Consider the following 21,895-nt stretch of genomic DNA (forward strand, 5'->3'; position numbering starts at 1 on the left):
TTCTTGACTTTATCTCCCTTTTTGTCCTTGTCCTTTATATCTTGACTATTATATAACTCTTTGTTCTTGACTTTTATATGACTCTTTCTTCTTGGCTTCTATATGACTTTTTGTTTTACTTGGATATTAAACAACAAGAGACAATTGCAGTTTGCAATTTGATGTGAAATAAGAATCGAACTAGGATTTTTATAAACCAAGGACAAAATATATTGTTATAAATATATCATAATTTTCTTTTTATCACGATGTATGTAACATAAAATACAATCCATATTTTATTGACAACTTATTATTTTTATGTATATGAATGTGCAGCAATATCGAATCATATCGATTATTCTCAAATATACAATATGATTAGTTTTGCTTTCTATTTGTCTTTCTATTGCCTTTATTCTTATCTCTTTCTATTCTCATTGTATAAATTTAGTCGTATGGTCTATATCTATTACTCTACCAGACATAAGGAATTAAAATTTTTCTCTTCTTGGGATAATCTTTAAAATTGTTATGATACCACTGGTGAGACAAATACGCGGCCTCAGCCTACAAAGAAGTCATTCATATTTTTGCTAATCCAGGAGAGAAAATAAAATAAATATGAAATTACTTACCTGATTCACTGCAACCCAAAAAGTGACGTAATGATAAGTAGAAGCTCGCCAGAGGATTAGAGATAACATGAAATACATCAGTATCTCTGTGAATTGCAACGGATTTGATATATATTCGAACAATCCATGAAATGGCACATTATGACTGTAAGACACAACAGCACCGTCTTTATTCTTACGCAGCTTTGCGAGAATAAAATTACTGTGAAGCTGTATATACGAGGCCCATAGAAATATGAACGCAGAAACAAGTGTGGTGATTGTCAATGGATTCCAGCGTCTATTCGTGTAAGAATCTGCACGAAAAAATTATATATTGTGAACAAGAGAATAGGATTGTGTAATCAAAAGTTTGTAAATTTTCAAAGATGTACCTCTAACAAATCCCTCGGATTCGCCCAAGAAACACAAAAGCGTTCCCAAATAATGTATATATGCAAGTAAATAATGGACCACATTTATTTTCTGATCGCTAAATATGTTGACATAAGTTGATTCATACAGTCGTCTCCAACAATGTATGTTATATAAAATAATAGCTACAATTACATTTTCTGCTGGTACTAAAAGAAATAAAATGTCAATCATTCATATATTCATATAATTCCATAGAGATTTTTAATGAAAGTTTTAATGATAGTTTAATAATAGTTTTGATCAAAGAAAACAACATACCTAAAGGTTTTCTGGACGCTCCAAATAATGTATCTAATAATGTTAATAAAATTTCGGCTATTTTCCCGTTATAAAAATACTTATAGAGTAGCAAACAAAGTATAACCGTCGATCCTGGTGCAGCGAAAATGTAAAAGTGTTTAAACCATCTAAAATTGAAATTTTCAAGTTTTATTATAAAAAAAAAAACAAATTTTATTATAAAAAAATATGAACTTTTGTTTTTTCACTTGTGATATAAGAAATACTTTTAACTATTACACTTAATTGTATATATTTCTGCCTTTAAAGAATACATTTATTTAAATTTCAACTTACTTTTTAGGTAGTTCATATTTCGCCACTGTGGCGTGATGAACTTTCGCTTTGATTTTGCCATAAAGATAAGTGCGTATCAACCATATAGGCAAATAAGGTTCCATATAATTGATGAACAATCCCAATCCTCCTACAATAGCCGCATTGAAAATGAAAAGGCAGACTATGATGTTCATTTTTATTTCTCGGTCTTTCTTCTAATGTTTGTCGGTAGACTAAACGTACAGGTACAGAATAAAGTGAATTCCACTGTACAGCTTTCCTCACGATCCAGGCCACTGCAATGAAGCAGATAAATTTCTTTCTAAAAAACTCTTTTTTTCAATTAATATTTAAGCGTATTTTTGGGCGAGCAGTCATAGCAGGAAAATATTTTCTTATCGTAACTATTTATTCATCCTGTTGCACAATGTATAGAAATATTGTTTTTATTTTTAGATTTCAACAGTCGATTATTGACAGGGCAACAAGCACCGTTCTTCCTGATAATCATCATGTATGATATAAGGCTTATATAATAACGATAGATATCGATTAGACTAAATGAGACTTACCGAAGTTAAATGTATATGCGTTGTGAACAGAACTTATATTCACAGGGTGTCAAAACCGGATTACGTAGCCGTGTTGTTAGATAAATGGTATACTTGAATTAGCTCTAGATTCTCACTTCCAACATACTGCGCGCAATGATATTGCGGTTGTGGCAATCTTTATCTTTATCTTAATCAGCCATCTGCGCCTTTCCTTATCAAGCACGAAAAAATGCAAACTCTGACAGAACTGCTAACTTCTTACTGCTTGATCTTGTACTAAAGAGAGATTCCACGACTAATCGTCGTCTTGCGCAAGAGTCCAAAAAAGTAAAAGATTCAACGCAGATGATAATGAAAGGCGATAGCTCCGAGAAGGAAACCGAGGAAAAAGATTGACTGAATTCACTTATCTAAGTTTCAACTAAAAATAGTTTTGACAAAAATAAATATTTAGTTCTCTTTCATTTTTGGTCGAAATTGAAACTGTAGCTGAAACTTTAATGGAAGTTTAATGGAAGTTTGAAAAAGTTAAAAGGGAAGATGGGAAATTAATTTTATGATAAAAACATATATTTATAACGGTATTTTATTTAAACATATATTTATAATGGTATTTTATTTAATTATAATGTATGTACGTGCGTGCGTGTACGTATATGTTTTTGGTATGTGTGTATGTGTTACTTTATTAAATTTTATTAAACATATCGTTGAAGATTTCGGCCTTCAATAATAGATACAACAAAAAGCGAAAATTAGAAAACAATAATCTTTATAAAAAAAATACTTTTGGAAACTTATGATTACATAAGTTTTCACACACTTACGATTATATATTTATATTTTAGTTATATTGAAAAATATTAATACTCACATAGCATCAAAGCTAACTTTAGTATTGTTGCAATGTTAGCAAAATTGCAACAACATTGCTGCAATGTTGCAATGTTACAGCAATGTTACTGCAAGCTTATCTGTGCTATACAGGTAATCATAATTGAACAATATTTTTTGAAAACTTATGATTACATACATTTTTATGAAATGAAACATGCTTTATGGTAAAGCAAAGGGAGTTTCCGTATTTTGCGGCAGTCGTCTCATCGACGTGTCACGACTTAATCAGTTTTGGTTTTCTACGCCGAAATTTTTTCTCCAATTTCGACCGAATCCGAAACTAAACCGCAACCTTTATTTTGTGCCGAAAATAACCGTAAATGAAACCGAAATTTCGGTCGGACAGTATAGCAAAGTGTACCGCGCATGTCATCTGTTGCGACAATGTAACAGAAAACTTTACAGAAAACTTTATTATCTTCGTATGAAAAAAAGGATGTTGCGTTACCACGAGAGTTTTACTACCGTTTTCGAAGAAGCGATATGCAAATGATTTTCTTGTAAACAAGAAAGAAATATTGCATATTATTAAAGTTGCTCTATCACGTGAGGTAACCGTATGAAAATGGTTTGGTACATGTGTACCGTATGAAAATGGTTTGGTACATGTGTTATCGAACGTATCGTCTATTGTTATGAAATTATTATCATGCAAAGATCTGTTGATTCCGTGATACATCGCGATTTCCACTGCGAGTATTACCGTTACGGTTACCGTAACAGAACTACAAGTACTGGTTCAACCCTTATTTAGATTCTACAAGCGGTCGCGGTCTAATCCATATTACGTTTAATCTATAAATTATGTAAAATAAAGACCCAATTATTCAAAGGAATATTAATTCTTTCGAAACGAATGCTTGACACGAATTCTTCTCAAATTATTTAAAATATAATTATAAATAAGGAATTTCGCGTTTACATATACGTGTGTGTGTGTGTGTATGTGTGTGTATGTGTGTGTGTGTGTGTGTGTGTGTGATATAATATGATGATGCACAATGACGCGTGCATTTCCAATTTTATAGTAACATGCTCGATTATTATATACGAAATGTTCAGATATCGTCTTTCGAAAGAAAAAAAAGAAAGAACACGGACAATCCCGTTTCCTGCTTCCGTTCGTCGCAATAACTCACTCTTATTCTCGAAGCGAACGAACGGAGACCCCGGCTACGATCGTAATGATAGCGTTATGTCAAGCGAGCGGGCATGCCACGATGGTAACGAGCATTTCTCGATTTTACTACAAAATTCACAATATCGTATCAGTCGACTTTCCATTATCAACCTGGCTGTAAGAACGTGCGCGGATTAGTCAATTTAAAAGTGGCGCTTTCGATAAACCAGACGAGGTTCCGATTAAATCCGGCGATGCAACGCCGGTAATCCGACTATTTTGCATGTCATTAGAGCGACGCGGATACGAACGGCGCGTAAACGTTTCCCTGATCGACGTAAATTGTAATAATAATAATAAGCTAATAATGCGCGCTCGACGTCAAACGAGTTATGTTAAAATTTCAATATCGCCTGTCGACAATTTGCTTTTCCAATATCCAAGGCGAGATCAAATCGTGCGCCGCCTCAGTTCCGCGTTCCTCGCGCGACGCACTGAATCTTCAGCTTTATATAAGCCGAGTCCCGCTATGCGAATAAAAGCGTTTTTATAGGTGGTAAAAATCAGAAAAAGAGGAGAGGAAGTTGTTTCTGCCCTCTCCCACTCCACCGAATAATATATTTCGTCTACTCGGAGAAAGTGCACGATACATTCTCGTTGCGTCTCGCGGAGTGAACACGTTCCTCCTGCGACGGAGATTCGGGATATCGTCGGCTTCATTCGGCCGAAATGAATTCTCCCGCGACGGAAGATTGTTTTCCGATAAACCGGTCGCGGTCACTTTCGCACATACGTAGAAAGTGCCGTTTGATCTCGCACAAATTGACGATCATCGACGTGATCGTCGTCGCGGCGCGCGCTCTCGACGCGAGCTCTCGACGCTTCAACTGCGCGTCTAATGATGCAAGTATGTGGTTCAACATCTCCGTTTTTTTCGGCATCTCTAACGACGTATGGACATCGCGGAGATAGGAAAGGAGAGGCGGGTAGTTGTATATATAATATCACGTAACATCGCGATACGTGTTTATCGCGAGGAGCGAACACCGTCGTCGAGAGCGGAAGCAGCGAAACGCGAGAAAGACGAGCGGGAACGTCGCCGTCGTCGTTTCATTGCCGATGGAGACCCGCGTTCAAATCGAACAAGTCGCCGGTTTTTCATCGGCGATCCCCTGTTCGCATCTGAACAAGCAGTATCGCGACAGGTAAGCAACCGATCGAGAGCGAAGCAAGCGGGATCGCTCGCTTCTTTTCACGGCCGCCCGCTGGCCGTGATACGAACTTTACGAGTCCCCGGTTGTGATTGAACGAGCCTCGCGTGGGTGCGAAAGTGCGAGAGTATGAGCGGACTCGAGCTAGCGGGCTCGCTGATTATGCACTGCCACCGCAACTGCAATTAAAATATTATCCGCGGCGGTTGCAGGACTTCTTCGCTCCCGCTTTCGCGGCAGCGGACCCACTTCGGCTAGCTCAGTTCTCAAAGTTACAATAGGGAGTCGAACCCCTCGCTATTCCGCGTGGTAAAACGTCGTGGTTCTTACATGTTCTTCCTCGATTTCGCGGACACGCCGGAGAGAAGCCGGGAGAGATAAGGAATTAGGGTCCGGTTTAACATTTAAATAACAATGCTTTAATTTGATTACTTTTCTTTACACGCACCTGATAACCGACACCCCAGGCAGATCCCGTACGCAATTAACAGAGAGCGATCTCTCGCCTGCGATGTTTCGCGAGATGCTGAGGCGGTGGATCTCCGGATGGCAGTTATAATACGCGCGTCGCTTTACAACCGAAAAGCTCTCTTGCCCGTTACGCGAATCTCGCCGAGTTTTCCACTGGGCGCCAGCCGGCTCCTTCCCGATAGTAATTACTGCTTCTAGCCGATCATGTACTATCCCCGACTTAGTTCGCTCGCCAGAAGCGGTTTTCTAAAAGCAACTTCGCTATTCACTAATGCGACTCGTAATAAAAGACATGTGTTACCGACATTTAATCTACGAGGACCGGCAGAGAAGGCAGTCTCGCGCCCGAGTCTCCGAGATTCCTACGCTCGAGGCGTACTCGCGTTCCTACTCTCTCTTTCGAGCACGGCTCTCGTTGCCTCGCAACGTGGCCTTCAAATCTCGCACGTCTCGATCTTCCGGGCGCGACGGATCTTAAGCGAACCAAAAATTCCCGGTATATTCCTCTCGCAGATGCCACCGAGAAGCGACGGCATTACCACGCAACTCTAACTTATTTTACCCGCGGCTGTATATAGTTCTCGCTCACCCACTCGCCTCTCCTCCTCGAGATCTCGTCCCTCTGGTCCGGTAGCTTTGCTCACTTTCACTACCGCACCGGCACGTCTATTCTGCTCGCCGTCAGGCCGCACAATGACGAGCAAGGCTCGTATCAAAAGTGCTCGCGGGAGCCTCACGTCTGGAGTTGTTACTTCGTCGTTTACTTGTCCTCGTTTTTTCTCAGGACGACATTAGGCAATTATTGGGCTCGCAGCAGTTCGAGAAGATAACCCCGGGGTCCTCCTTCCCATAATCTGCGACCAGGTCACGGAGCCTTGCGCCTTTCTTAGCACAAGGCGGCCGTCCCCGCCGTCCGTCCGGGAAAGGGAGTTCTCCCCGTCCTTCCGCGTCTCGCTTTAGCCGCTCCTTCCGAATACCTGCTCTTGTACGTCCTCGGCTCGTGTCTCGTGCACCGTCTTGCGCACGAGACAAAAATCATATTATTCGGTCTCCTTCTCTTATGAGAAGGCGCGAGTTGCCGGCTCATCCTCGGCCAGGCCACAGGCCTGAGTGACGAGCAAAAATTTGCGTCGTCACAGCACACAAAAAAATGTCAGATTCAAGAAAACAATTAATTCAATACTTCTTAGCAAATATTTTTACTCGGATAAAGTAATATTTACTTGGTCCGAATGAAATATTTTCCAAGCAAAATTATCCGAGTGAAACGTTTACTTGATCCAAATGAAAATTTGCTAAGGAATATCGGAGTAACTTGAAATCTAGCACTTCTTTTTCTGTGTACCACAGGCGCAAATGAATCATCGGCGATCTGATTTGGCACCCAGCAGACACTTACAGCTGTTAACTTGAATAGCATATATAACGTTCTGGGAAAAAATCTTCCATATATAATTAGACGTAATTATATATGAAGTGGTGATACAGAGAAAGAGAGTTATATATGATGATATGATTATATATAAATATATATAAGATGAGTTATATATAATTATATATTTTTATGTACACGGGGACATATTCTGTATATAATTATATATGAGAAATTATTTCCCGTGGTATATGTCGCAATAGTTATGTTACAGTTTTGTAATTATCGTTGAACGAGCGTCATGTGGATGCGAAAGTGCGAGAAAGTTGAGAGTGGACGCGCGTCTGACGGTCAAGTTCGAGCGGATTCGAATCGGCGGGCTTGTCAATTACGTCGCAGATGCGAGTGCACGTTGCGATTATGATAAAAGTGAGCTCGATATTGGATCTACCATGCAATAAATAATTAAGCTTGTTTTGATTCAAGGAAACAAAATTTCTAGTTCTCATGAATCAAATTTGCTTCTTGTAATTCTGTTTCCTTCGCTTAAAGCGCGTCTGGCTGCCCATTATTAGGTCCAACCAAACTCACTTTTCAATGCATCTATATAATTGCAGTTACAAACTTGAAAATAGAAGCATATGTAACGCATATGTTGCAATACTTATATACATACCTTTGTGACATTACACTTGCCGTGGCCATTTTCTTGAAAGCAGAAACGCCAGTGCAATGAGGATGTAAGATTAGCTGTTACGTTACGTAAAAACGTTTTCAAATTTGTATATGTTACATATTGACGACAACGTTATGTAAATGTTATACACGGTTGAGTTATGTCGTCTGGGCGACTGCAACTCGCTGACTGGCTAACGCAAAATGCGCACGATCGTAGTAATCACCAGGTACGTTCATTCGGCGACACGAATCGTCGTGATACACAATTAACTCTTGATAACGAAAATAAACTGAAGCGCAGGTTATCCCTCAATGTTGTTTGCGCGTGTTCTTTGGACTGTAAATAATCGCCGATCCTCGCATAACTCAGAAAGATCGTATCGCCAACGTTAGCGCTTCGGGAAATTGTTAGCGTTTTTCAATGTCACCATCTCCGAGGAAGTGTAATCAGTGTTATCAGGATCTGTGTCAGCCGGAGTGTTGTGGGAGCATTTCCGGAATATTGTGCGCGCGTCGTAAAACGCGAGCGCATGCAGATCGCGGTTAGAACGTCAGGTTTGATCGATCGATCACTAACGGCCGATCACTAACGGACATCTTCAAGATTGTAAATAAATAAGAAAATCCGCGAAGGAGGATGCGAATTCACTCCAGATAGACCTGACTTGAGGAAAATTTCAGAACCCCGTGCTGGAATCTGCGGCGAAGTGCTCTTGCTCCCACTGGTAATCAGAATTAATGCGTTAATTGCGAGAAACAGGATCCGTATCAGTGCCGTGCGACGCGTAATTTCGTGCGACCGCGCGAGGATAATTTTCCGAAGGAAAGAAGCCAAAGAGAAAAGTCCCCGGACGGAACTTCGGTCCGGTTTCTTCGGCTGATAATTATCAGTTCAGCGTTTACTTTCAATATCCGCTAATCGTATAGCCAGTGACGGTGATATCGAGGCAGAAAGTGTCGCTGCTATGATATGTCATTATTGCAATCTTTCTCCATGCTTGTTATTTACTAGAAAGTAACGCAGCAGTTGAATATAAATTGAAATAACGATTAATAACGAAGATAACGGGAGTGTGTGAATAAAGTGATTATTTTTTTATCATTAAATCTTAAACGCAGGATAGTCGTGGTTTCCTAAGTCGCACGTGCGAGTGCTTGAACAAGTTGTTTCGCAAATGTATTTTGCGTATCGCTGTTTTGCTCGCGCATTCGTCCTTGACTATGAAATGTCGTTAACATTATGCATACCTCTCAATGAGCTTTCGCGTCTCGCGTTGCGAATTATTCATGAGAAAGTGGTCGTACATGTGTTTTGCTTGTCGTTTGTACGACCAACAAAATTGGATTATTAAATGCACCGGAATGAAACGGTTAACGCGTTTTCTCAAACGCAAGCTTATCTCTTACATAGCTCGATTAAAAATAGTTTGAGTGGCAAGTTGAAGATACCGTTGAAGGATGTTCAGATATCGGAGCTGTTTGCAAAAGATTACCACTATGCAAGTGATTTCCGTTGAAAGCAAATCTCTCGGAAAATTCAATCGCTTAAACGAATTAATTCGAACTTCGTTCGAAAGGCACCGTCAATCAATAGCTACTTAAATTTTAAAGAATACGTTGCTAATTTCTTATTGTTGATTTGTTATAAGAGAAAAGTTGTTATAAGAGAAAAATATAATATCGACCCCGGGAAAAATTTTTTTATATATAATTAAATATAATTATATATAATTAAATATAATTATATATAAGGTATTATATATAGAATGTGTCCATATATACAAATATATAATTACATTTGAAGTGTAATGATATAATTATATATATATATATATATATATATATATATAATTATATATGAGACATTTTTTCTCCCGGGACTACATTGGATTTTTTCAAGCAACTTCGTGATTTAAGATCGACAAATTTAGAAACTTTGAATTCCTCTCTCGTCTTCCTCCCAAGATCGATCTCTATTGTATTGTTATTATCCTCGTTTCATATTTGCACACGCAAATAACATTACACGGGGACACTCGATTACATACGCGTTCGAGTCGCGTTGCTGAGCATCAGAGAGCAAACGGTTGTGTATCGTCGAGCAAATTCAGCCGGAAATCGTGATCAAGCGGCAATCGGCCGGCATGAATGGCGAAAGTATGTGGCAATTAAAAGCCATAAACCATCGCCGTCCGCGTATGAGATCTTAATGCTTGCGTAACGATACTTTCGTCGCTTCTCTTACGGCGAATCGGTTATATCACAGTGTGCCGTGCGATAATTACGCTCCCGGTAAAGAGAACGCGGTTGCATGCACGCGGCAGAAAGAGGAAGCCAACGGCTCGATGCGGATGATATCAATAAGATTAAAAATACCTCTTACTCCTTGAGAACGGACTGCTTCCAAAGACGATTGCGTGATTTGCTGCACTTTGCCCTTCGTTAAAGCGCTGCTCTAACGAATTTCGTTTTCATCACACAGCGATATCTGCGTCGAACTACACGAACGCTAAGTACCTTTTTGATTTTCGAGCTGAAACAACGTGACGCTCGTCTAAGAAAAATGGAACTTGGAATTAAGTCTTAAACCAGAACACGATTTTTTGAATAATTATCTGGAACATTCATCTGATAGATGAATACTCTCGTCACAAGGCCATAACTTCAATATTAATTAATTATTGATATTAATATATATCTTTATTGAACACTTAATCGTTGGCTGCATATATGAGATATAGTATTTTGTTTTAAAGTTGGTCTAGAGGACGTGGCAATAGCTAAGGACTATTATTACTGTCAAATCCGATTAATTAAGTAGAACCCCGGGAAAAAATTTTTTACATATAACTAGATATAATTATATATAATTACGTATAAGACGCGTCATATGTATATGTATATGTATATATGTATATATATATATATATATATATAGAATATGCTCATATACAGGGTGTCCGAAATTTTTTCAGTCGCTTGTGTGAACAAGTTAAACTGAGTAGAAAAGTTCTCTACCATTTTGCAAACAAACACAAAATTTTCAGTTATTAATTAAAAATGGCCATGTATAGAAGCTTAATCCGTTCTACACCCTCACGAAATTTGTTCGTGTTGATCTGGGATATCCTGTGTATAGGCATACTTTATATATAATTATATATGAGAAACTTTTTTCTTGGACCTTAAGGTAATATTTTGCGTTCTAATCTTCTCGAGGAAGAAAACAAGACATACATTAGAACGACTTTTTTAATAATATTTATATTTTACCAGTTATCGGAAACATATGAGCAAAAATAAAAACTGCGTCCGCCTGACGAATGGATATTCCGGTTTAAGGGTTAAAAGGGCGTACTCTGGCTTCAGACGTTGAAAGCAGTTCACGAACAGTCCGAAGTCGAATTTTCCGGTGGTCCGGCCGTTATCAGACATTGTTTCTTTTATACTCTCGTTCGACTGTATTATTTGATCGTCCGCGACTGGCGATCGCTGATAATCGCGCGTTATCGGCTACTTTCTGTCCGCTTTCGATCACAATGGGCAGCCGATATAATCTACGCGTGGCCGGCGGGAAACCGTCAGTTCACCCGCGTGATATGAGCGAGTTACACGGTTGTCCCGAGGTCCCTTGCCTGAAAATTTCCGTCGCGAATTTGCGGCTCGATCACTCGTAACGAACGACTGGACCATTGAGCGTCGATGTAGCTCGCGCGATCAACTGCGTATTCGCATTCTTGAGCACCGACGTTTATACACGAGCACACGTCGCCCAGCGATCCAGCAGTTCGGAGGTCAGTACCCATTCTCGTCAGCATCGCGCGGCGATAAATCGTTTTTTTTGTAAGGGAGCGAGAGAAAGAGAGAGAGAGGAAAAAAAGGAGAAAGGGAGAGAGAGAAAGTATTAAGAGCACACTTGGGCAATTTCTGAATCACGATAGACGATTCTCTCTCGTATTTATTTCGTGAAGAGTTGCACGTGTGACAGTTCGTTACACACTTTTAATCATGAATCGCCAAAGTTGGAGGTACAAGCTGAAATAAAAACTTTGCATAATCACGAGGAACATTTCGAAGTTAGTACCTCGAATTTGAAAATATTGCGCGACAGTAATCTCGAAATGTCCCTCGTCATTATGTAGGGTTTTTATTTCAACAAAATATTGCAAAACCTCCAAATATCCTTTGGCGATATATGGCTAATAATATAGTTTTGAAGGCTCAGAAAGGAACGTATTTTTTCCTATTTTTCTGCGAATTTTTTTGATTTCTTGTCTTCTTTGCGGAAGAAAGTAAATATAGCATGTTTTAACTGAACACGCGTGAATTTTTAAACGAATTTTTCTGTCTTCGGGATAAAAACCGAAGAAATCCGCGGAAAAATGAGGAAAACTGGATTTTTTTTCGAGCTTTCAAAACTGTACAGTTTGTGATCGATTTTTCCGCGCGCTAACGCTTTCCAGGTGCAATCTCGTGCAGTTTTGCTGCAAATTTGCAGCAAAATTCAGTGTCGAGAGTGTGCAACTCATTGTTTTATCTTCCTTTTAATATTTTATTATTATTATTACTATTATTATTATTCACCGACCCATTACGGACACGAGAGCCTTCCGATAAGATAGGAGCAATCATGGCGCATTATATTTTTCCCTTTGCGCGTCCATGCAGACGAGAAAGCCCGACGGTGTGATCGCGACAAGAATCGATGCATCGATCTTGAGCGCGGATCGCGCGTAATAATAACTGTCTCGTCCCCGGTGGCCGGTTTCGTTGCATTTTTACGTTCCGGTGCATCGCACGTTCAGCGTTCAGTGCCGTCCAAGATGACGCTGACGCTAATGATCGGCGGAGCGGGCATTTCGTTGTTCAAAGCCCATTACCGTGCCCGGATGTTCGCAACTAACGCTTTGATGGGCCCCCCTCACCTCCGATTCAACACAGACACGCCGGACGTATGCGTGTAACCCGCTATGAATTGTGCCATTCGCGTCTACATATGTGTGTGTGTGTGTAAGAGTGTGTGTCATCGTGATGACGACGACGACGTTTGTTACGCTCGCGGAGCCTGCATGCGAACGATTTAGTTCGTCGCGATGTACGAACGTGAAAAAGAAAAAAAAAGGGAGAGAAACGAGATACGTTTTTCTCGGATCTGATCGACCGTTATAGGCCGGGAAGGATCGCCGTCGAATCTGTGGAAATGCGGGAAATTAAAAGGGGAAAAAGAACGCTGTGGGGGAAACTGAGGCTAGAAGTCACATAGGTCAGTTGTCACATAGCTTATAGTTCACTTAATGAATGAAGGAGCATATTCTTCCCTACAGTGTGTAGGTTGCTGGTATTGCGTTAGTTGGGTGTATGAAATGGCTCATATATGCCTAACATATTGCATATGGTATTTACGAACGAAATTTGGAAATTATCGCTCGCAATTTATCTGTAGTTATCGGAAATATCGAAGTTTCAGCTGATCTTTTCCTGTATTTAATTAACCGTTATCACAACATTGTTTAGGAATATAATTTCTTTCATTCAAAATGACTGTTCGGGATAAGCTTTCGAACGAGATGGCTCGGACGTAGCTTACGCATGGATCATCGAATCTTGTTAGAGTCAAGTTATCCGATTAGATCGATCAAGAAATGCTTTAGAATCTTAGACCCTTTCAGATCGTTGCGCCTTCTTCTATCCTATCTTATTTCTAAGACAGAATTCGATTCGCAGCGGTCAGTCGCGGTCAGTCGCGATTTGAACGACGATGCAAGAGGCGTGGATCGACATCGATCACCGTCACAGGCACGACGCGCGGGCGCGCTCAGTGAACCAAGAAAACGCCGAGACGTGCCTTCCGCCGCGAATCTCCCGACTCATCGGATTCGCCGCACGTCCCGATGTAACAGCAACGATTAAACGTATGCATGCCGGCCGGTCGGTCGGCCGGCTCGAAATTGTCGGAAGGTCGGCGTCGCCGATTTCTCGTCGTGCCGACTCTCGCATCGGCGGCGGAGGCGAACGCGAGGTGGTCGCGGTGCGAAATTTTACGGGCGACAACAAATGATTCATCGGCTTAACAATCGCGTCTCCCCGATAAGAGCCCCGAGGCGATCGATGGCAGGTCTTATTGTCGCGCAGGTATACGGATATTCAGGGTTCGAGGAAAAACGGTCCAGGTGCTGCGCGAGAGATGCAGATTGTCTGGCGGTGCGACGATGAATAATAAGCGCGGCCGTGGGAGATTAAAGCACACCGGCTCCTTTTTGGAGTTACATTGGCTACATTGTTTTCAGACGGCCAAAGAGAAAGACAGTTTTTCTGTAAGAAAATTAATGTTTCTGTAATAAATGCAATATAACGCGTATGTTATATAACAGTTATGTTGTTGAGTGTAAAATTATAACATTGACGCTATGTTATTGTTAGTTGGTGTTCACTGGGGAATATAATCGTCCGGTGGAAAAGCTCCATCGGAGGTGGTTCCGCTAATTGATACTGTCACGTCTTCGCGGGTACTTCAATTACGTTGTCCATAATTGTACTCGTCACTTTATAATCGACATCACCATGTTGGCGGATCGCAGCGTCGAACTTCGCGCGACGTTAACGCGTATCGTCGGCAGGCCGCTGCGATATTACATCGCCGGCGGGCTGCAAAGTGCCAATTTTAATATGTTTCACATGGATACTTATTTGCAGTCGAAAAAGTGCGGCCGAGTATGAATCACAGCTCAGTTTGCTCGGGAGTCAAGGAGCGCGACAACTTCACACGTAGCGCGGGCCGCAAAGTGCTCGGGCGATTCGTCAGCCCGGTCCGCGGATCGCGTGGGATTGCCGATCGGTCGGCAGGATCGAGAAGAGGATCTCCTCTCGCGGCCGCCGGTCGCGAGGACGATCGCACTCGTCGTCGGAGTTCAAACACCGCGGGGCACGTCTGTGAACGCCGCTCCAATATCGTTTCGCACGCTCGGCCGTCTAGTTCAGTCGGTTGTCCGCTTCTTCAGCGAGCCAGCCCCGCGTTCTTTGCACGTTCGAACCCCGGGAAAAGTCGCTTGAAACGGTAAAGAGCGCAAAGACATCGGTTGCCCAGAAACGGAGTGTTTCTTCCTTCTTCCTCCTCCTCCTCGCGATCGTGCAGTGCGCGCGGTGCGTCCGTCGTCTACGCGGTCACGGATCTCCATCCCGAGGAGACCCCGCAGTCTTCCGTCCTTCTGTCCGGTTCTCGAGGACCGCGTGGCTGAACGGCTCTGATAGCTTGACGATCGCGTCGAGTAAGTATTGTTGATGAAGTTTCGGGAAACCTCTCGAGTCGAGACTTGAAATTCTACGTTATGACCGACATTCATAGTTGGGTCGTAAGTTTATCTTTAGATGCCACACGGCTCATTGCATTGGCTACGAAGCGTTTAAAGATAAACTTAAGACGGTCTTAAATATAAGATCCAACTATGAATACCGGCCTAAGCCTTCAAATAGAGAAGATGGAAACAGGTTCCTATTTGTAGCATCAAAGAGGCACAATAGAAGACCTTTGGAGACTTAATGTGGAACCAAACTGTTATATATAAAGGTCCGTATTCTGAACTCTCTTTTATCGGTAAGAGTACCTTAAATGTGGCTTCTCAGCCAATCGGGTAATTCCTAAGCCACTTTTAGAGGGACTTTCATTGATAAAAGGGAATTCAGTAGATGGACTTTAATGTAGGATTAAAATTTCGACTCGGTTTAGTTTATCGAATGCAGCGGAAGCGCGACGATATGTCGAGGATGGCGACACGCGTTCGTGCGACGAGATGTCGGACGAAATTAGTTTATACAACTTACTTTTAATAAAATAAAGAAAAAGATTTTTTAATCAATTTCTCATGAATCCGACTATTAAAACGTGCAGAGACGGAATGTATGTAGCGACCGAAATATTAAATGATTCTAAAGTACTTTAATATAAAAGTATATCTTTGTATTTTGAAGCTATTTTATAACATTTTTATAATAAGCGTCTTCGTATTTTAAATTTACTTTATTTCACGCACTTTGAAGTACTGCTTACAATGAATTGAAAGGCGCGTATTCCCTGAACGAAAAATGTGAGCTCGATGGTATGTGCAATGAAAGAAATTATTATTGGTAACTTTTCACTTCAACTACACCCTTTTTACGGTTTTAACTACCAAAATAGTAATAGTAACGTGCATGTAAAATTATTATTATTGAATCACTACATTATAGCAATAATTGCTGGAAAAATAGTTTTCCCAACTACAATTCTTTCACCACGATGATTATAATGACGAATACCAAATATTTTCCTCGGAGTGGGCGTGAGGTTCAAAAAAGGCCGAATCTTTGTTCGCAACGTATGTGTTCGTGCATGCGTGTCACAAATTGACTGATTGGAACGCATTGACCGCATTCACTAACGTCGGAGCGTTTTATCGAGAATGCGATAGACTCGGCCGTTCCTTTTTTGTCCGCTAAGCTAAAGCAGTACACTAAAAGCTCGTCGCGATCATCTTGTTGTGATCGCCCGTGAGGAGGATCTCGTAATAAACAAGCCGTCGCGTAATCTCCCCTCGCTCCGAAACGTTTTCCCGCCGCGTGTGTGTGTCATTATTATAAAAGCGAGCTTCACAACTATCCTAGCTCCCCTCGTCGTTGAAACAAACGTCTAATCGAGCTGTTCCGATTCGCTCGTTCGACCGTGCTCAATTCCCCTTCGCAGCGCCACGCGAACTGTAATCTCACAATTAAATTCATTTCGTCCTCCGTATATTCAAATTCGCACTCGAACGTTATTCGCACGTCCGCACACGCACGCGTATTGCTCGCGATCGTCGTTATCATTCACATTAATAAGCACCAATGCTTCCTTCGCGAGTGAGAAGGTGAGATCTCGCTCTTACCATTCGCAGTCGCACTCTCGAGCAAATACACCCTACGAACTCTTGAAATTTTTCAGGAAAATCGATTCGTCGCGTCGCGAGAAACTCTCGCGAATTCGAGCCACTGTGAAGTTCGAAGCACGACGCGAGTGCTCTGCCCGCGGGTTCGTCTTCTTCGACGCGAAGAACCGAGTCACACGAGTCTCTCCGCGAGACGCGAAGAGACGAGAGTGAATTCTTGGCGGAATCGAGCGCACTTGCGGAAAAGTACGAGTCGCGAATAAGAGCGACGTAGTGCGATCTTACGCCACGTCGAAGACGTGTCGTCGAGAGAGCTGATAGACGTTCACCATCGTGTCTCCGCAGGGTCATGGCTGTGAAAGAGTGGTTCAGGAGGCTGCAGCCGGTCCAGCTGTACCTGGTGCTGTTCTTCACCACGACTTTCTTCCTCGTCGAGATCGTCGCCAGTCACGTGACTCATTCGCTGACCCTGCTCCTCAACGCGTACCACATGCTCTGCAACATCGTGGCGCTAATTGGCTGCATCGCGTCGATCAAGGTGAGCGCGAAGCCACGGCGGTCGTCACTCTCGCTTACGAAATGACGCTCACGCGCGCTTCCACGACACGAGATTAATCTCTTAACCCACTTCGTGCCGTGTAAATGATTCCAAGTGTTCTTTTTGCACTAATTCGCCTCCTCCGCGAGTGTGAACACGAAGGACTCAGGCTCCCAACTTGCCTGACGACAGTCCGCTGACTTTATCCCCTAGCCGGGCGAAACGCAAAATCCGATGTCTTGTCTCGAGAACGATAAATAATTATAATAAATGAGAAGTCGTGGAATTATTATGAAATCACATTTACTTGCGTTTTGTGGGAATAATCTTATATTACAAATACTTCGCAAATCTATCTTTTTCAATTTTCTGTGATATAAATAAGTAAATAAATAAATAAATAAATAAAATAATAATAATATATACGTATTAGTTTAAATGATACATCATTGCGTAAAACTTCAAATTTGATGTTAGAAACAATATGTACATTCTAATAAAATAAATAATAATATTAAATATAATTATAATAATATATATGTATATATTAGATTGAATAATATATCACTATATAAAACTTCAAATTCAATATTAGAAATAATGTGTACATCCTATGTTATTCGATGAAAATGACATGGGGAAATCTAGATTCAGGAAGGCTCGCATTAAGGCATTGGCGTACACGAAGTATCGCTTCAATAACTCGGCCAAGTTCGTAACGACACACTGTGTATCCGTCGGAATTTAATGAAACGCAATGCGCACGCGATATTGTCTCCGCGACATCGTAAGAGGTTGATGAGGACGCACGAGAGGCCGGTCGTAAGGAAAGACACTTCGCGCGCGTTGAAACGAGAAAAATCGCATTCGCGTGCGTTTTCTCCGCGACGCACTTTCTCTACGACGATAATTCGTAATTATATCGCGAATTATCGTGTTGTTTGTAGTACACCTATCGGGAGAAGTACAGTAGCAACTGCAGTTCTTTGAGGAACTCGGCCATCTGCATCAATGGCGAGGAACAGGGCTCCGCCACGTCGTTGTCGACGAAGACGAAGGTACAATCGAGCCGATATCGTGAGAGTAGAGTTTTACATATAAATAAAAAAGCATAACTGAATTTGATATATCGAAAGTCTACTATTTAAGTAGCGAGTAAACAGAAGCGAGAGAAATTAGATGAGTAAGGAAGAGGGATTAAGCTGCAAGAAATTAACCTCAATAAAAAAATTAGTTTAAATAAATACGTTCTCTCTATAATTTTTTAGCTATTCGTTTTAATCCGACGCATCAAAAAAGGATTTTATTGAGTCATAATATATTAAAAGTATATAAAAATATACAAGAGCTGTTCGATTCAGAGGACAACCCATCGTCCTTTGAATCCCGGATATCGTCGGGATCTTATCATGTTTTTACGCATACATTCATGACGAAGTCAAGAGCAAGATCGTTATTGTTATTCATGAAAGGACGAATATCGGCCGATTGGCATGAATCTGTGAAAACTCCTTCCGCAGGAATCGTGGTCAGACAGACGAATGAAAAACACCTTCGGGTGGGCCAGAATCGACATCGTCACTATGCTCGTCTGCTTCGTCTTCCTCGCCTCTTTTTGCTTCTCCATACTGATGGAGGCGTTCCAGACGTTAGTACACATTGATCACCTGGACGAGATGCATCACCCGTTGCCGGTGTTGTGTATCGGCGCTTCCGGGGTTCTTCTGAACGTCGTCTGTTACATCCTGATCGGCGGGTTCACGTTCAACCAGGGTATCTTCCTGCACGTCACCAAAAGCGGAGACGTGATACTGTGCAGGCGAGTCTCATTCAATCGTAATTGCAATCTCGACGCTGGAAATGCGCTCCTGTTTTCCGATACTTCTCATACATTCGATTTCACATGCGCATGTCCTTTTCTCTTTAATATTGATAATACTCGATATTTCAGAAACGTGAGTTCGCAAGAGGCGAAGGACGGAGAGCAACAGTTGTCGGCACAGACAAGGCGAAGTCCGTTGGCGTTACCGAAAAGCCAAGGCTTTCGAGAAATGTGTCGCGATATTTTCGGCTGCATATTTGTCATTCTGGTGTCTATCTTAGTCTATTTCACCGACTCCGGAGTGGCCAAATACATTGACCCAGTCTTCGCCATTATCTCGTCGATTTCCTTGTTTGTTCTGTGTTACCCATATAGTAAGTGTATTTTTTTTAACGAATTTATACATTAGTAAAATATTAAAAAACCAGTTTCTAATACAAATTTTTTATTCCATTACTAGAGAGAGAGAGAGAGAGAGAGAGAGAAAGAAATATTTAAATTCTCCCAAATCACGATGTGACAATATATTAATCGATGTGTCTTATTTCTGCCCGCAGTGAAAGAATCGGGCATGATTCTGTTGCAGACAATTCCGAATCATATAAACATTGATTCTCTCAAGAGAGAATTGTTGGAAGCTTTTCCGGGTATCGTAAACGTTCACGATTTACACGTTTGGCAATTGGCAGGGGACAAAATAATCTCCACGGCACATGTAATATTCTTGGATCCGAAGGTGCTCACCAGTTGTATTAATAATTTGCTATAGATTCACTTAAAGCAAAGAGCTCATAGTAAGAAAAACTGAAACATCCTCTATTCTTTCATAGGTTTACGCCAGTATCAAGGATCAAGTCACTGCCTTCTTCGTCGAGATGGGCATCACGCAGGTCACCGTACAGCCGGAGTTTCACAAGGTAGTTCGTTAACAATACTCACCTGTTAATATCTCAATCACTTCGTCGAGTGATAACATCGTTCCACGCGTTCTAACACTTTCAGATGAAACCGCATATGGACAGGACCGATTGTCTAATTCGTTGTCAGGACGAGCACTGCAGTTCCTCGCAGTGTTGTTCGCGCGAGAACTTTTTGGATGAAGACACCTGCAAGTCGGAGAAAGACTCACAGTCGATTAGCAGGAGGTACGAGAAGAAGGAGATAATACCGGCCTCGTCCACGATCAATCTCGAGAGATTCACCGTTTACAAGGAGGAAGTCCCGAAGCAATTAACGAGCGATACAACACTCGAGATGTCAGGCCATGACAGTTCGTCGTGTGAGAACACACGTCGTCCAGCTGATCAAGACAGAGACCAAAATACTCGAGATATCGATACTGACAATAGTTCCTGTAAAATGAGTGATAACACCCCCGTTCGGACTCCCGTGGCTGTCGGCAGCAATTTGGGTCACGACGTCGTATCTTAACTCGTTCCTCACTGAGCTGTTACGACAGAATAGTTTTCTATCGAGGCTGGAAACGGTTAAAGTGGCCCGGCGTGAAGACTGCAAGCTAATAATATAATAATATTAAGTATTGCAATATTTGTACATACACTCATACATATAAAGCGCGAAATTCGTCCTAATAGATATTAATTAGCGTCTGACGGTTTCGCGAATCGCAAGCGGTAACGCGCGCCGCTTATCTCGTATGAGCGTCGATACTGCGCCTTCGTGCGAAAGTTCATAATTCCTCTGGTACGAGAAAACGTTCTTCGGGAAAACGAAAGTTGCAGAGCATGCTACTCTCTGGTAAGGTCTGCGTAAGTTAATGCGACCTCGTTACGTTTTCCAGTGTATTATGACGCCCTATTAATAGTCGTTTATTAATAGTCGTTCGTTGATCGCCAAGTGATTTCACGACGTATCAATTTTTCGTTAATATTACTATTGTTCATAGTATGAATAAACGATGTATCAGAATTTTATTTTATACGATCTGCTTAGTTTTTCGTGACGACCGACAGTTTTGTCAAAGCGAAACTATCATCGTAACTGCCATCGGACCTATTTTTTCGAATTCCACGAACGATTTTACTAACGATTTGTCAGACAAAAGAGCTCATCGTCTGAACGATAGACTTAAAAAAAAAAACTCTGAAGATAACGCGTATCACTGACACCAGTCCCTCCAAACAACGATAATAATAGTGGGCGTCAAATCAAGAAACCTGACGATAAGCAGAGGTCCATAGCACCGTATCTTAAGTTTTGGGAACATTTAAGATAATTGGTTAAACCATATATGTAGAGAAGATAAAGAGTTGGTATCGTGGGATGATTAGGAAAGGATTATTCTTTTCTAACAGTTATTAATATATTTTTTTTATTGAAAAACAGCAATGTGCCTCTGTGATATGTATGAAAACTTAGTTTACCAAATTATGAGGAATATAATTTTAAATCAAAGTAAGTGAAACCGCACATATATTTGACTATCAAAAGTGATTATTTTCTTATTATATAATATTTGTGTGATATCTCTTTCGATGATTGCATTTTATAAAAATCTTATTAAACACATTCTAATATATAATTCTTAAGCTTTACAGTATAAATATATTTTAATACTTTGTTTAATCTAAAAGTTTTGGCAACGTTTTAATACAAAGAAGTCAATCAGGAAAAGTTGGAATTCTCCCAACTTTGTCCCAACCTTCCTTTGATATGTTTTTATATTGTTTTCATAAATTTTTTATTTATTACATTAGTTTTAATATCATTATTCATTTTCCGT

The 21,895-nt window shown here is 41.0% G+C and overlaps 2 protein-coding genes across 9 annotated transcripts; one reads left to right on the top strand and one right to left on the bottom strand.

Moving 5' to 3' along the window:
* Positions 1-210: 210 nt before the first annotated feature.
* Positions 211-10,293, bottom strand: LOC106742476 (polyprenol reductase-like). 5 transcript variants are annotated; one of them, XM_014615440.1, is made up of 6 exons: positions 10,272-10,293; positions 1,611-1,888; positions 1,293-1,441; positions 992-1,180; positions 618-913; positions 211-549 (listed from the first exon to the last, which is right to left on the bottom strand). In XM_014615440.1, exons 2-6 carry the CDS (start codon positions 1,784-1,786, stop codon positions 457-459), a joined length of 903 nt encoding a protein of 300 aa, XP_014470926.1. In that variant the 5' UTR covers positions 1,787-1,888; positions 10,272-10,293; the 3' UTR covers positions 211-456. The 5 variants fall into 5 exon arrangements, with proteins under 5 accessions (XP_014470926.1, XP_014470927.1, XP_014470924.1 ...); XM_014615441.1 differs by lacking the exon at positions 10,272-10,293 and adding an exon at positions 7,894-7,913; XM_014615438.1 differs by lacking the exon at positions 10,272-10,293 and adding an exon at positions 6,435-6,756.
* Positions 10,294-11,262: 969 nt separating this feature from the next.
* LOC106742649 (zinc/cadmium resistance protein) lies at positions 11,263-21,096 on the top strand. 4 transcript variants are annotated; one of them, XM_014615816.1, is made up of 8 exons: positions 11,263-11,689; positions 17,138-17,330; positions 18,278-18,388; positions 18,851-19,149; positions 19,282-19,526; positions 19,710-19,888; positions 19,983-20,069; positions 20,155-21,096. In XM_014615816.1, the coding sequence occupies exons 2-8, from the start codon at positions 17,142-17,144 to the stop codon at positions 20,581-20,583; spliced, it is 1,539 nt and encodes a 512-aa protein (XP_014471302.1). In that variant the 5' UTR covers positions 11,263-11,689; positions 17,138-17,141; the 3' UTR covers positions 20,584-21,096. The 4 variants fall into 4 exon arrangements, with proteins under 4 accessions (XP_014471302.1, XP_014471301.1, XP_014471303.1 ...); XM_014615815.1 differs by lacking the exon at positions 11,263-11,689 and adding an exon at positions 16,218-17,038; XM_014615817.1 differs by lacking the exon at positions 11,263-11,689 and adding an exon at positions 16,218-16,624.
* The last annotated feature ends 799 nt before the right edge of the window (positions 21,097-21,895 follow it).

The sequence above is a fragment of the Dinoponera quadriceps genome, unplaced genomic scaffold (assembly GCF_001313825.1).
Source record: "Dinoponera quadriceps isolate SergipeBrazil2010 unplaced genomic scaffold, ASM131382v1 scaffold113, whole genome shotgun sequence".
Lineage (NCBI taxonomy): Eukaryota > Metazoa > Arthropoda > Insecta > Hymenoptera > Formicidae > Dinoponera > Dinoponera quadriceps.